General features: G+C 38.0%; 1 protein-coding gene across 2 annotated transcripts in view; it reads left to right on the top strand.

Moving 5' to 3' along the window:
- Positions 1 to 4,787: 4,787 nt before the first annotated feature.
- Positions 4,788 to 15,750, top strand: part of ldlrb (low density lipoprotein receptor b) — a 38,844-nt gene continuing 27,881 nt past the window's right edge. The window contains exons 1-5 of one of the 2 annotated variants that reach the window (XM_057843536.1): positions 4,788 to 5,002; positions 12,899 to 13,018; positions 14,719 to 14,841; positions 15,066 to 15,434; positions 15,553 to 15,675. In XM_057843536.1, coding sequence (XP_057699519.1) covers positions 4,939 to 5,002; positions 12,899 to 13,018; positions 14,719 to 14,841; positions 15,066 to 15,434; positions 15,553 to 15,675 — 799 coding nt within the window. In that variant the 5' untranslated portion in view covers positions 4,788 to 4,938. The remainder of the gene's footprint in view (positions 5,003 to 12,898; positions 13,019 to 14,718; positions 14,842 to 15,065; positions 15,435 to 15,552; positions 15,676 to 15,750) is intronic. The other variant, XM_057843535.1, reaches the window with a different exon arrangement.

The raw sequence follows: 15,750 nt of genomic DNA on the forward strand, positions 1-15,750 counted from the left end.
CCAAAATGCAATTCTTGTGACTTGTTACTAGCTCAACTGTCTGATTCAAAATGGTACTGCACTGCTGGACTGGAACAAACATAAAAAATAATACACATTTCCTTTGTATTAAGAACATTAATTTAGAGGAAAGCCTTCTTGCACCACATTAACTTTGGGATTTTTAAAGGCTTTTTCAACTGTGTTAGTCATGACACCATAAAAATTATCACTTTTTTTTTTTTTTTAATGTATTGACCAATGGTTTTATAAATCCAGTATCTTCGGCCTACTTATATTGTTATGGCTTGACATCGAAATAACATTTCATCGGGTTTGATATAAGCCAAGGCCAATGCTGTTGCTACTGCCTGGGAAGTCTGGAGTAACTGACGATGAAGGGTGAGGCGTGTAGGCAACGTAGAGAAAAGAAAAATGAATCTGATTTGAGCATTAACCAGTTTTGTTATCTATTTCACGGGCTGTCACGTATGCATTATATGAATGGGAGATTTCTGAACAACTGGTAAATGCAGACATTTTTCTTTTTTAAACTATCAAATTAACAAAGAGGACATTTTATTGGTTTGTCATATTAGGGGGTGGGAATGCGGTTGACTGGCTTATTTTTCATTCTACTATCTCTCAATCAGCACATCTTGGAATAATCATTTCTTACAGGGGTTGCATTGATGTGACATTCTTTTTGTTTTTTCAAAGCAATTTTTTAAACAGTGATTCATTATCAAAGACTGCTTTACACTTTGTGACAACCATTCCCCAAACAAAGCAAGTATTTTTACGTTTGATCATGGACGGACATGTAAAAGTTCTCCTCAGACACATCCTGCCATGTTAGTTGCACAACAACATGCGGGTCTCTATTTACGTCTTCACCGTGTAGTAAAGCATTATTTTACGCCATATTCATGTTGACCATGTGGCAGCTACGCGCTCCTCCGACGTCGGCCGGTTTGTCCGGCGCTACTCTCCAGCTGGTTCCCCGGTGAGCTCTCCTCTCCGTAGCAGGGGAACAAGCTATAACTTGCTCACCGCCGGACGGGTTGCCGTTCGGCGAAGACAATCGACAACCCCGCCACCGTGTGACATAATCCCGGCTAGTTTTGTGTGATTTTTTTTTTTTTTTTTGGTGATCATTAGAGCCCTATAATGGTAGGCGTGGCTAAACGGTGGATTAAAAGACTAATTTCTCATCATCTGTGCTTTACCAAATTGTTGTATATAGTCGAATCGTCTCAAAATATGATTCTAATTGACATAATAATGCTATTTAAAACTTTTTTTATCCTGTCGTATGCACTTTAACTCAATCACTCCCAGCCATTTCCACCGGAGCAAGGCCCTTCACTCCCGGTTGTTTTACTGGATTTTGACTGATTTTGCAAGGCTCACAGAAAATTCTGTTCTATTGTTGTATAAACTTGGAACCCACTAAAAGACTGATTAGACTCTCTTCTTTCAGCAGAAAAAAAAGTTCATATCTTTTTCCATTCTTTAGAAATCAGCATAAGAAAATAGCTTAGTTTGAGCAAATTTCCAATTTCTGATGACAAAACGGAGAAATTGAGCTTTTTGTGAAAGCATACATTTCAAACATAACTTTGACTTTTACGCAGCTATTTTTTGCTGTAGTTACATCCCAAACATCTGAATGTTTTCCTTTTACAAAATAAGATAAACAACAAGACAAATAGAGCTTTTGATCGCAAAGTAACAATTTATTTACACATAACTAAACTATTGAACAGTTGAACTATTTGCGCACATAACAACGGGGAAGGCCCTCCGCTGCTCCCGCGGCTAATCTGATGAGTCCGGATCAAGATCGGTCTCACTTTTTTCATCATCTTCATCGTTGGTTTCAACTTCGGGCTAAGGAGTAACGCATCGTGAGCTCCGCAGAACGCGTGTGGAACCTGACGCTGTTGTGGACATCACCGTCTGTCTCATCAAGATAGATTTTTTAAAATCCTTCTTTGACGATGGGTTAGTTTTCTTTTCAAAACACTCCTCCAGTGTCGTTTGCCTTTTTTTCCCCGATCGTTCTCCCCATTTTTCTCAAATTCTTACGCGTCTACACAAGATTCCTCCAACTTCCGTTTCCTGACTATTTTTCTTCACTTCCTTTCTTGGCCTGAGATGAGTTCTTACCAAATGCGCTACTGACCTCCAGCAGCCAGTTTAATTGCTTCAAAATGGGTTTTGAGCTTTGTGCATTAAATTTTAGATAGACCGGAACCTATAGATGCCTTTTGTCATTAAAAAAACAAAACAAAAAAAAAACACAAAAGACATTGAAGCAATTAAAAAGAGAACGTATTTATACGATTTTGGGAGCAAATGAGTTCATGGCAACCCTTATGAAAGTCCATAAAGCAGTAGTGAAGTCCTAAAAATTTGGAAATTGACTATAAAAACGTAATTAGCCCTCAACTCAAAGTAATTATGACTTTACAGTTAAAACTTTAGTTTATTTCTGTTTTATAAAGCGCTTTGGTACAGTTGCGACTACGGGTGTGACAAAATATCGAAATGGTGATATATCGTGATTCTTTGTATCCCAAAAGGTTATCGATATGCTACTGCCAAGAATCGAGATATCGTTTTACAAAAAAGAATCAACAAGTTGCTATCAAAATCTTCCTCCATAATAGTGTCTCAGTTCATTTTAAGGCTGTCATTGACGGTCCTCGACGCCCAATCCATTTAGACTGGGAACGTTCGTTCATTCAAAACCAGAGCATTCACAGTTATTCGGTCCGATTTTCGGGGCATTTACAGGTCACTTACTGTTCATTTTAGAGCATTTACAGGTCATTTCCTGTTGAGTTTTAGTCACTGCCTATTCATTTGGGTGATTCGCAGGTCACTTCCTGTTCTGTAACTCAAAATAAACAGCAAGTGACCCATAAAATACCCCAAAATCTACAGGAAGTAACTTAAAATCAACAGGTAAATGATCTTAAATGGCCAAAAATTACCTCATTGCCTGGCATTGGCCATTACTAGTGATAAACTCATTCCAATTCCCAGCAGAAGCTTTTTTTTCTGTTTATTAGTTGTTTGTATGATTTCCATACCAATGTATCGATAAACGTTGTATCGCCATATCGTCAGATTGTCGTTATCGTGAGCTTTGTATCGCAAATCGTATCGTATCGTGAGGTACAAAGAAGTTCCCACTCCTAGTTGCGACTGTAGAAAAGATCTTAAGTCGTATAACATAAACATTGACTTTACAGTTAAAACTTTCGTTTATTTCTGTTTTGTAAAGCGCTTCGGTAAAGCTGTCACTATACTAGTAGTGAAACAAACAGTGAAACTGAACAGGTATTAAAAGTAGCTCAGCATTAGTGATGTGTCGTTTGCGAACGAACCGGCTCTTAGAGCCGGCTCTTTGAAGTGAACGACGGGAGCCGGCTCCTAATAGGAGCCGACTTTTTTTTCCTCCGTTTTTTTTCCCCCCTTCGGTTAAAGCCGCACGTGATTGGTCAAGATCCGTGGTAGAAGAGGGAGGGGAGGGTTACACACATGCTGCAGTGAGGAAAAGGGGGAGGGGTTAGATATTTCCTCATCTATATATTTATAATATACTTAGATCATATATGGCTATATGGTTTTTCTTAATGCCAATCTTCGTTAAAGATTAGCTAAAACTTTTACCTGGATGCTGCTTTTTACTTTTTGTTTTACAAATTTAATTTATAATTTGTTGTGTGGTAATCAAAGCTTACTTATGTTGTTTTACTGTTAAGAGTTAAAAGCTTATAAATATACACAATCAGAGATTGGAACTTTTTGTTGACCTTGTTTTGAGATGGGTCTTTGTTTTTGTACTCTGTAATTTTTTTTTTTTTAGCACTCCATGTTGTACTCCACATTGAGTATGTTCAGAAGAATATAAATAAAGCCATATAAATAATAAATATTTGATATACTGCATATTTTTCACATTAGTAATTCGTTTTACACATAATTTTACATTATTTTTGGTAGTAAATTAATTTAAGCAACAAAAAAACTGAGTAGCCATTTGGGAGCCGAAAGAGCCGGTGTTCTGACAGAACAGGTGTTCTGACAGATTTTGCAACCCATCAAAAATTGCTACCTTGCGGTTTTGCACATGCGCGTAACGTTAAAAATGGCCGCGAATGCAGCGATTCCAAAGTAAACACTACAAACTTTCTTTAAAGAAAGGAATATTTACTTAAGTTTGATCATGTAAAGACATGTACAAAAGTTCTCTGACACATCCTACCATGTTAGCTGCACACAGCAACTGCACCCCGCGCTCTCACTGTTAACGACTTCGCCGTGTCGTTAAGTATTATTTTACGCCATTTTCGTGTTGCACATGCACGTTTATGATGTATCTAGTTTAGTTAGCACCTTTGGATAACATTGAGAGTCCAACCGAATGTAAAAGAGAGCTTTTTCAGCACCACAAAAGCTTTGGGAGCAAAATTTTATACGGGAGAAAATTTTGACAGAACACCGGCTCTTTTTAGTGAGCCGAGCCAAAAGAACCAGCTCTCTAAAAAGAGCCGGAATTCCCATCACTACTCAGCATCACTCAAACCAAGATACAATTTATTGCATCATATCTTTGTGTGTGGGGCGGGTGCGAGGGGAACATTTAAAAAGTTTCAATGGCAGTTAGCACACTCAATGTGTGACGGGAAAAAGCACGCGTCACGGTTGCCAGTGCCAACGGGTGTCCTATTTCAAAGATCACGCCACTGCTGGAGCCCAGCCCAGTTCCGCCGTCGCCCCGCCCCGCCCCCAAGTAGAACATAACTGTCTCAAAATCTCATTTAGTCATTTTAGCCACTTCGACTTGCGTGGTGTTTAGACTAAACGCTGGAGTCTCCACACTGCAGTCTCACGTCCATCTCGTCTTAAATTTCGTATTGAGAAAAAAATAGCAAGTGTCAAGACATGTGGCGACTGTACAGGTGCCTCCTCATCCTGATGCTGATGATGAATTGCTCAGCGCTGACAGGTAAGAGCGTTGTCATCACAAAATGTGCTTGTTTTTATACTTCAAATGTGTATTTTTGTTTTTATCTGCTCAGTACAAAAGCTCAACTATTCTCCGAATTTGAAGTTGAAGCTACGGCTTAAAAGCTATCCCCGGCCGGTTTCTTGGCTTCCGGTAAACTCAAGTATAGCTTGCTGCATCATGAATGACACGTGCAAATTCGACAAAATTTGCATTTATCTCTACTTATAAGTGTCTCACGGAAGTTATTTCAGTGTTCCGTGTCTTACCCGGACGTCTCATAGGTTTCCCTGTTCATAAATCTAGCATATGCTGGTTTTTGTACTAGCAAGACCAGTATCAATGCACAAATCCAGCAAGCTTGTGTTTTGCTACTAGTTTGTTGCTACATAAACCAGTGTATAATGCAATTTTTCTTATTAGCAGGGACCAATTCATTGCTTAATCTCGTAGTATTTGGACTTTATAGGTAATTTATATAGGTTTTTGCAGTTATTTCGAATGGTGAAATGAAAGTGAAAGTAAAGTGCATGTGAAAGTGAATTGGGTAGTATTGCCTTTGTTTCAAATTGACAATTGTATTGGAGGCAAACGTGTGTTTTGAACATTCACTTTCCGTGCCATTTATCCTCATGAGGATCACATGGGCGCAAACATGCAAACTCTACACAGAAAGGCGGGGTTGGAACGCGGGCTGTCCCAAACGACTGCTTTTCTCCTGAATAGTCATCAGACTTTTTTAACGATTAGTGGACTATTCTGATAATTTTTTCCCATTATTATTATTGTTATTATAATTATTTTTTACTCATCTAGCAATTAAATTTTTGTTGGCGCTTATTAATTCACAAAAACATTTTGGAAAACTTAAATTAGGGTTCAGGAACCTATGGCTCGCGAGCCGGATCTGGCTCTTTTGACGGCCGCATCTGGCTCGCAGACAAATCTTTAATTATTAAAAAAAAAAAAAAGTTTCGTTATACTCCTTTGGACATTGCACGAAACAGCGAGTCACTGGTCATATGCTGCTGTTTTGCGGTAATAAGCAGAGGTGACTTTTGTGACGTATGTTAACTTTTTTAATGCTCCGACAACACTCCAGTACTTCGCACTAGATATCATCAAATAGCAACCTAGATGTGCTACGTTAGACCCCCCCACCCAAGTCCCATTCCATTGGTCGCATGAGCCCAGGGTGATCATGGGACACGTAGTCCATATACTACAACCGGCGAAAGCCGGTTCGCGGAACCGTAATGGCCCGAATATAAGATGGTGTTTTTTGCATTGAAATAAGAATTAAAAAGTGGGGGTCGTCTTATATTCGGGGTCTAGACATTATACCCATTCACGACGCTAGATGGTGCCAGATATCATTGAAGCAATGTTCTGTCATGACAGATCTCAGCTACTCTCAAGTTTAACCAGTTTGCATTATTTTATTGCAATGTTTTTCCTTATTCAGAATTGTTTCAAGACTGCAGTTACAGTTAGACTTCACTTTGATGGTTAATGCAGTTATTGTAATCTTGTTTTATCACAATAGAATGGTTTATTTACATTTCAAAAACCAGAAGACATTCATTTACGAATGTGATTGCACTTTAGTTTACATATTTAAATGTTCAGATATTAAGATTTGAATGAGGCAAAATAAGATGCTTTTTCTCTCAAATATATTGTTATAATCATTTGTTTCAGATGTACTGTAATTATTTTCTGTATAAAAATCAATTTGGTGTTCAAAAAGTCTTTTTTTCAAACTTGAGTCTTGAAAAAGAGGGGGTCGTCTAATAATCAGGGCCGTCTTATATTCAGGCCAATACGGTAATTTTAGTGGGTATCTATTTATCTATCTATCAATCGCATGGGCAAAGCAGATGACGCAGAGACACTGTTCAAGTGGGGTTGCCGTATTTTGCTGTCGAAAATACCGGCTTGTGTGCGTGAGATCAGGAATCGGTTTCAGTTTTGTTTTCAGCGTTGTCATCAAATTTTAGAAACCATTTTGATAAGATGGCAAAAAAGACCAAAAGACCAGGAGTATCGTATTTTTCAGCAGGACATGCAGACATAAATGCGGCAGTTTTTTCTCTCGTTTTGGATGAGTCAACAAAGCCTGCAAACCGTTTGCGAAGACATGTCAACAAAGCACAGGGATTACTGGAACCATGTTCTATGGTCAAATGAGACGGGCGGACTTTCTTGTGTACCGTCTTCTGAACAGGCTTCCCCCTGGGGTGACAGCCATGCACACCAATTTGATGTAGAGTACGGCGTATGGTCTGAGCATTTACAGGCTGACCCCCCCCCCCCCCCCCCCCCCCCCCCCCACCTCTTCAATCTCTGCAGCAATGCTGACAGCACTCCTGTAACGAGTCGCATGACATTTTGGAGGGAAAATGACAAGCAGTACTCAATTTGGACATTTAGAGATATGCATTTTTTTCATAGGGGTGTACTCACTTTTGTTGCCAGGTGTTTAGATATTAATGGCTATATTTTGAGTTATTTTGAGGGGAAAATAAATTAACTCTATTATATAAGATGCACACAAACTACTTTTCATTGTTACAAGGTTTCATTTTGTCAGTGTTGTCCCATGAAAAGATATACTTAAATATCTGCAGAAATGCGAGGGGTGTACTCACTTTTGTGATACACTGTATATTTTATTTTGATAAATTATTTCCACTTGATTCTTTTTTTAACAGAAGAAATTCAGAGGTATTTATTTTCACCTCATGGGTGCCAGTAATAGAATAGAAAGCTTGTATTGTCATTGTACAGAATACAACGAGATATAAAACTTCGGCATAACGTGCGCCACATAAAACAAAAGCAAAAGTGCAATAAGGCTAATTTGTGCACGGATTGTGAATAAAGTGAATAGGTGACTGGTAGCAAGTGATGAAGTAGTAACGCAACAGAGCACAATTGTGTGTATAAGGCAATTTACACTTACATTTAGTTTACATTTTTACTTAAACAATGAGGCAGATAGCCAACATGACATGATAGTGCAAATGACAGTTAGTGCATAGATATTGATGTAACTGCAAAAATGCAATAATGGAACTGTGCAAACATTGCATATGCACTATTCAGCTGATGCAGTACGCAGATTGAGACAGAGGTCTAAGAACATTACTTAGGGAGCTGCATGTGACAATGTTGTGGCATTAGCAGTGAAATGCGGTGACATTTCAGTGCATAAGAGTCCGTATCATATTCTTACGGTATGATAACGTTAAGCCAAAATATCATGGTTTCACGGTATTGCAATTACAGCTCTAAAATGTCTTACTTTTAGATATCTAGGTTTAAAAAAAAAACATTGAACAAGATTTATATTTTTCAAAACATCAGCAAATTGGAAGATTAGTTTAATGTTAAGTTAAAATAATAATAATAACAAAATATTGTATATAAAATTAAAATAAATGCAGTCCTTTTGGTGAGCCTAAACCTACAGCCACAGCTTATACTCATTATTACCGTCAGGATAAAAATAATTGAATTATTTTCCATAAAAAGCACGTGTGTATGACTCGTATCATGTTTACATTACACACACACTGTTTCTTAACACAGACAGTTGCCATAAAGAAAAAAAAACAGATTTTACCACTGCAGGACACACTAAACATGCTGGCGTTAACTCTCAAAACGTTCATGACAGTGTTTACTAACCTTTAATTTTGTATGAATGCGAAATCATATTGGAGGTATTTCCTCCTCGGCAGCCACCCTCCACAAAGATGTTTTACATGACTGTTGGCACTCCTCCTCTTAGCCGCAGCCATCTCTAACTTTTCTGTAGCCAAAGTAATCCTATGCCAGCGATTTATTTTTGTTCGATGGGGGGGGGGAAAGGTTCAGGAGTTTCACCTCCACCGGCCATCGTGTAGCACAGCTGACTCACTGACATTGAGCAACAGGCGGGGGGATTTGTGAGGGATTTCTCCATGCATTTTTGGGACATAAAAAATAGCTACCGGTAATACCTTAGAGACGGTATGACAGATTATTTTTACGGTTTTGAAACCTTGACGTTTTCATACCAGGGTATACCTTGAAACCGGTATTCGGCACACGCATAGTTACAGCTCTTTCATGAAACTGTATCTCAGTCTGTTTTGGCTATTATGGCCCTCTAGTGCCTGCCAGAGGGAAACTGGTTGAAGAAGTAGAAGCTGTAGTCTTTTATGATGCTCCTTCCCCTTTCCTAGGCTCCGAGAGTTGTAGAGGTGAGAAGGACTGTATTTTGTATTTATTAAAAATATATAAAAAAATAGGTGGCACAGAGGAGCATGTTAGTTCAGTGTGTGTTGTGGTCAACAACAGCCTCCTGTGGTGTCCCCCCCTCCCCCCGTTTGTGTGTTTTAACTGTGGTTTCATTCAATAAAATACTGTGAAAGTTCATCAGTGAAAGAGACTAACTTGTCAAAATGTGAGGTATTTGGCTGTTTTTTTTCTTCTTTTCATTAAAATCCACTCAAGATGCGACATATAAAGCTAACTAAAACTGATAGAATAGTCTGGGACAGTTATGGAAGATGTTTTCTCTCGAAAAGGGCTGTAAATAGAGGCATGCGAAATTTTCGATTCTTAGATTATTCGCGATCCGGTCGTGGAAGATTCGAGAACGATTCACAAACATCCAAATTCCGATTATTGAATTATACCAGGTAAAGCGGAAGTAAAACACAGTCAGCGCGGTCTTTGGGAAGCAATGAGGAATGGACCGAGAGTAAATATCATGTTCAACTCATGCCACTAGATAAAAAAAAAACCAATCATACCTGACACGTGCCGACAGCGGCTACAAACAACACCAGGTTGCTAGTTGCTACAAACATACGGCTACAGTAGATATCATATATATGTAGACCTAGATGCAAAATGACACACGACGGTGGTGTTAGAACATGTATTAATGAACAGAGATGCGAAATGACAGACTTGCCGGCGTTAGTAAACAGCCGCCATCTTAAAGCAGTAGACTTCTCGAGAAGGCTCTGTTGTAGCGAACCTAATTAACTTTTTAGCTAAAATACTCCTAAATCGGCAAAATCTTGTCTTGTATCTATCTTTAAATGATGAAACAGTTTTAAAACTTTGACATGTAGAAAGTAGACAGAAGGGAAGTTATGGAATTTTAACAACAGTAACAACATTAAATTAATTGAATGTAGTTTAACGCTGCTGAGACAGAATGGGGACTGGAGTATTTTATTTACTGTTTGTATATTTGTTCACTGTTATATGTTAACTTGATACTAAAATAGTTGTTTGGTTTAGCCTGAGAGGATTTTTGAACAATGGATTTTGCAACTAATGTACAAAACAATTGAAAAAAAAAAGGAGGGGGGTGCATCAATAATCGTTTTATAATCGAATCGGAGCCTCTGAATCGTAATCGTAATCGAATCGTTAGGTGCCCAAAGATTCCATGCTCTAGCTGTAAATATGACTTTTTTTCTATGCTCCTCTTCTAATTTGGCTTTCATGTAAATGTTTAATGTTTTATACATTTTTAAAATATTTTTTAAAAAATGGATAGTTCCTATGTACGTAGGATTTTGAAATTCTTACTAACGCATACTCAAACGTGCTCAAATGCAACATACTCTACTCAATTTTTGGAGGTACTATATCCTGCTATCTTGGTCATATATGATGATATGTAGTTCATTAAAACCCTGATATTAGCACTGACACTACTGTTAACACAAAATAAGATACATCTTCTATAAGTGATTCTGGGTTGCCACAGCAACTACTTTTAACAATGTACTGTCACCATAATCTGTAGTAGGCATTTAGAGGTGCATCTGTTTCTTATTCATGCACAACAAGGCTAAGTAGGTTCTCAGTAAACATTGTGCGTCATTTTATGGCTCTTGACCTAATTCAAGAGGTGGTGGGGGAAAATTACGTCGTGATGGGAAATGAAAAGAGTGTAAGTTCCCTTGACAGTAGTGCATGACTTTTCAGGAGAAAGTTGGACTTCGGTTCAGAGCTAATGCAAATGGTGTGGTCTATTTATCGGTGTACTTTAACAGAACAGCTGCACTCACTTTGGAAACTATTCCTGTAAATGCTGAAAAGCTTTCCATTTTTACGTCACATGCCTTTGAGATGGTGGTTTGTGGTTCAAAGCAGAGAGAAGGTGATTGTTGATGAAATTTTCAGGATCGAATTATTTCTATGGGCAGGTGATGAGTCTGCTGCTAATAATTTAAACACATCATTGTCAGCCAGCCAGCGCTTCCTGCTTTCAAGTTTCCTTGGCGACAATGTTGTGGGACCAATCGGCAGCTGGTGGTGTGATAGTACAGTTCCTTTTCGTGCCACTGTCTTGAAGGAAAAGTGATTCAGAAGCATCACAAGCACACACCCTCCATAGAGGAAATTCCAATGACTGAACCGCATGAGCTACACGTGGAGGATTAGCAGTTTCCGAGCTTTGACCCGCAGGCTGGTTTAATTGTTGAGTATATGATCTCGAAAGTAAATATGCCAAAGTACCGTATTTTCCGAACTATAAGGCGCACCGCATGATAAAGCGCATAGAATAAACGCTACAGTAGAGGCTGGGGTTATTTTATGCATCCATTAGACGGTGCTGCGCTAAAGGGAATGTCAAAAAAAACAGCAACACAACAGCAAGGTAAAACATGTAGTGCAACATTTACATCACGTTGTGGAGGGGAACTTTTTTCTTTTCCATAGTCACCGTTTTTGTGTTAGATGGGTTATAATTTTTCCACTGTTTTGCAATGTAAGCACTGTATTTGACCAGAGCATGTATAAAGGCCAAAAACGCCTATGACTATACCTGCTGCTTATATTGAAATATAAAATATAAAACTATTTACTCAAATTTTGAGGGGAATTTTTTTGTCTTTTTGTAATTGGTCAGCGAAGAAAACAACAATTTGGAAATGAAGTTCAAGGTGTCCTGAAAAAAGGAACCAAACCAGGCCACTGTGAACAATTCTTTCTTTGAAATATAAAGGCTGTGTATGTGTGCGTGTATGAATACAAACATGGCAAGCAAGTAAGATTTTGTATATTATGATGGAGAGTGTCATTTGTGGTTTTCTTATTATAATGGTGCAATTTTGTAAGCCCGTTTTTGTTTGCAAATTTGTATAAATCTGTCACAAAAAAAAAACAAACTTTTGCGGCTCAAAATTGATTCATGTATAAGGTGCACCGGATTATAAGGCGCGCTTTCAGCTTTTGAGCAAATTTAAGGCTTTTAGGTGTGCCTTATAGTGCCGAAAATACAGTAATTTTCTAAGGGTGGGACAATTGCCCATATTTATTGTTGTACAGCCTTAATGAACCACAAACTACATTTTTTTTTCAGATTCAGCCTTGACAAATGTTTTTAGTAACATGTTAAAACCTTAAACTTTCAACTAAAATAACCGCAAATTGACACAACAAAATGAAATTTTCAGCATTTTCTATTAAGTATTTCATAACTTCAGCAGGTCCCTGAATTCAAGTAGCAAAAAAAAAAAAAAAAATGCCTAAGCTTATCCAAGGTTATTAAATACTTGGATGTTCATGGATATCAACTCTTGTGAGATTGGATGACAGCATGCGTGATAGGTTGCTTTTTCAAATTTTGCAGTCCTTTTAAGGCAGATTATTCAATTTCTTTAGACGCTACTATGGTCATTTAGAATGGGCCGAACCTTCTAAAGTCAATGGTAAAAGTTGTATTCACACTTTCCTGTTATCTGAAGTCAACAATGTTACCAGTATTTTTTTCTTTAATGCTGTTGACACAAGTTCACTTCGCTACCACGTACTATGAGTATTGATTATGTTCTCATTTAACTTGTTTTTGTTCCTCTTTGTCATTCACTTTTACAGCATTCGAATGTAGCCCCAACCAGCTGAAGTGTGCAAATGGCCGTTGTGTCGCCCTTAGGTGGGTGTGTGACAACTTTAATGACTGTGGCGATGGAACTGATGAACTGCCTGAAAACTGCGGTAAGTTTTTGCCATATTCGGTTGTTACTGTCTGCAGGTTTCTTGAAAATCCTTGAAAATGCATTCCTTTTTTGAAAATAAAGCCTTAATTGGCATTAAAATGTCTTAAATCCTATTTTCAAAAGTCCTTAGAATGTGAACACTTGTATGCAACTTAATGTAATTGCTTTCGGCTAGAAAAGGCACCAAACGGATAGATTTTTTGCTGAAATGGAACACTTAGTGTTATTTAATTAAACAAATACCATTTATCATGTTACATGTGATTACTTTTCAAACTTGTCCCATCTTCTACAGTTTTTGAGAGTGAAATGGTGCCAATCTTGTTGGTTCTCGCAGGATTTTACCTAGACGTAACTAAACAATAGCACTGTCATGAAATGAAATTCAGTGAGAATCTTGACTTTGCAGGTCTTTTGCAAGAAATTTAGACTTTGTGGTAAGAATAAAATTGATGCATTTAGGTGATTCTCTGTTAACGTGCCTCCCGTCCATATCATATGGTTGGGCGCGACTTTTAGCAACGACTGGAACATACTACCTGACATTCAATGTTTATATTTTTTAAAATTTTCCTTTTCGATTGTGGTTTGTTATCGAGTTGGTCTTAACCCCTGATGCTTAAATTTACATCGAGCTCATTCACTGGTATTGACAGTGATAGACGTCTAAATTAGGGCTGCTGCTATCGATTATTTTAGTAGTCGATTAATCGATGAACCATTAGTTCGAATAATCGAGTAATCGGATAAGGAACATTAAAAATTAAGTTACCTGAGCTGAGCCTCAAACGGTGTAAAAAAATAAATAAATGTGGGTCTATGTACAACAAAAGAAGAATTGGCTAACTTACATAGCAAAAGTCCACTAGTTTAAATGCTATAAAATGCTTTTTTCATGCTATAAAATGCAAACTTTTACAATGCTCTTAACAAATGGTTTAGACAAATATTCCCACAAAAATAGGCTAAATATACCTGAACTAAATTACAAATGCATTTAAAAAAAACATTAGCTCAAACAAAAACTTCGCTTATGTTGGTCTTAACAGGTAGCACCTGGATTCAACCATGTGAAATGAGGCAGACTAAAAGGCAATGTATCCACCCAAATCAATAAAACTAAATGCAAACACTTTCAATATAAACCATTAAAACGCCACTTAAATTATTTTTTTTAGATCTATTATTTACACACGCACCCCCCACACACATTTTTCTTTTATCTATTTTTTTTTTTAATGATTATAGATTTTTCTCATTTTTACTTTATTGTTCAATTTAGTTTTCTATATTTAGTATTTTTATTCCTGTTTAATGTACTAAATTCCTCCAGTGCCTTACGTGTATTTGTTAGATGTAAAGTCAGTAAAGGCTTGTAACGGTCTTAAAGTCTTGAATTTAACTTGCCTTGAGCTGTAGAAATCCTGTTGTGTTGATACTTTTTGCATGCATGTTTTGAGAAAATGAGAGGAAGCCAGAGTATCTGCAGAAAACCAACCATCAATGTACCTAAGTAATTTTGACACAATATTCTTTCATTTATGAGATAGCACACATATTTTTCACGTCAGGATGTTCACTCAAACAAGAAAAGCATTCAGTCAGAGCAATTAGTAGTATAAATGGACTTGCATATCTTTTCTCCTCGGTACACTTTCTTCCAGTGAGTTAATTCATACTTCCTGTTTGCGTCCTCAGACTCCAGAAAGTGTCTGGACACAGAGTTTGATTGTGGTGCCCCCCACAATCAGTGTGTGCCTAAAAGCTGGCACTGCGATGGCACAGCGGACTGTTTAAATGGCACTGATGAAGAAAACTGCAGTAAGTTGTCTACATCGCAGTTTTGAACACACACAGATTGTCTTATCAGATTTTGTAAAATACATATTCACAACTATTATGACCCTTTGCTTCATATCAAAGTAAATTACTGGGAATTTATTCAATTTTGTATGTGGTAGGCTCAAAATGGTTCATGAAGCACAGACCAGATTAGCAGTCATTGTACTGGCATGTATCCCCTTCTTCTGCCTTTTCAACAACAGTGGCAAAGGAGTGTGCACCTGGCCAGTTTCGCTGTAAAACGGGTCATTGCATCTCCAAGTTGTGGGTGTGTGACAACATGAAAGACTGCCCGGACGGCTCCGACGAGGCCACCTGCCCGAAACCGACCTGCAGCCCCCAGCAATTCCAGTGCAGAAACAACTCCATGTGCGTGTCCTATAGCTCGCGCTGCGACGGTGAGTTGGACTGCTCAGACGGCTCTGACGAGTCGACCGAGACCTGTGGGGAAAACCACCTGAAGCCCTGTAGAGCAGATCAGTTCCAGTGCGCTAATGGCCAGTGCATTTACGGGACGTGGCGCTGTGATGGTGACACGGACTGCAATGATAAATCGGATGAAGACAGTTGCTGTGAGTTAATATAATATTTTTGTGAATTTAGACCAACTTAGTTTTGTTTATCTCTGTACCCAGCCCAGAATTTCCTCATGATTAGTTCTAATGTCATTATATTTTTTTCATTATCCAGCTCACCCTACTTGTCGCCCAGACGAGTTCCAGTGTGGTAATGGCACATGTATCCATGGCAGCCATCAGTGCGACAAAGTGCACGACTGCGCTGACTCCAGTGATGAGATGGACTGCCAAACAGGTGATTTTGTTGTTATTTCATTTTTAATTGTTAATTTATTATTATTATTTTAGATTATTATTCCAACAAGATTTT

The sequence above is a fragment of the Corythoichthys intestinalis genome, chromosome 8, assembly GCF_030265065.1.
Source record: "Corythoichthys intestinalis isolate RoL2023-P3 chromosome 8, ASM3026506v1, whole genome shotgun sequence".
Classification (NCBI taxonomy): domain Eukaryota; kingdom Metazoa; phylum Chordata; class Actinopteri; order Syngnathiformes; family Syngnathidae; genus Corythoichthys; species Corythoichthys intestinalis.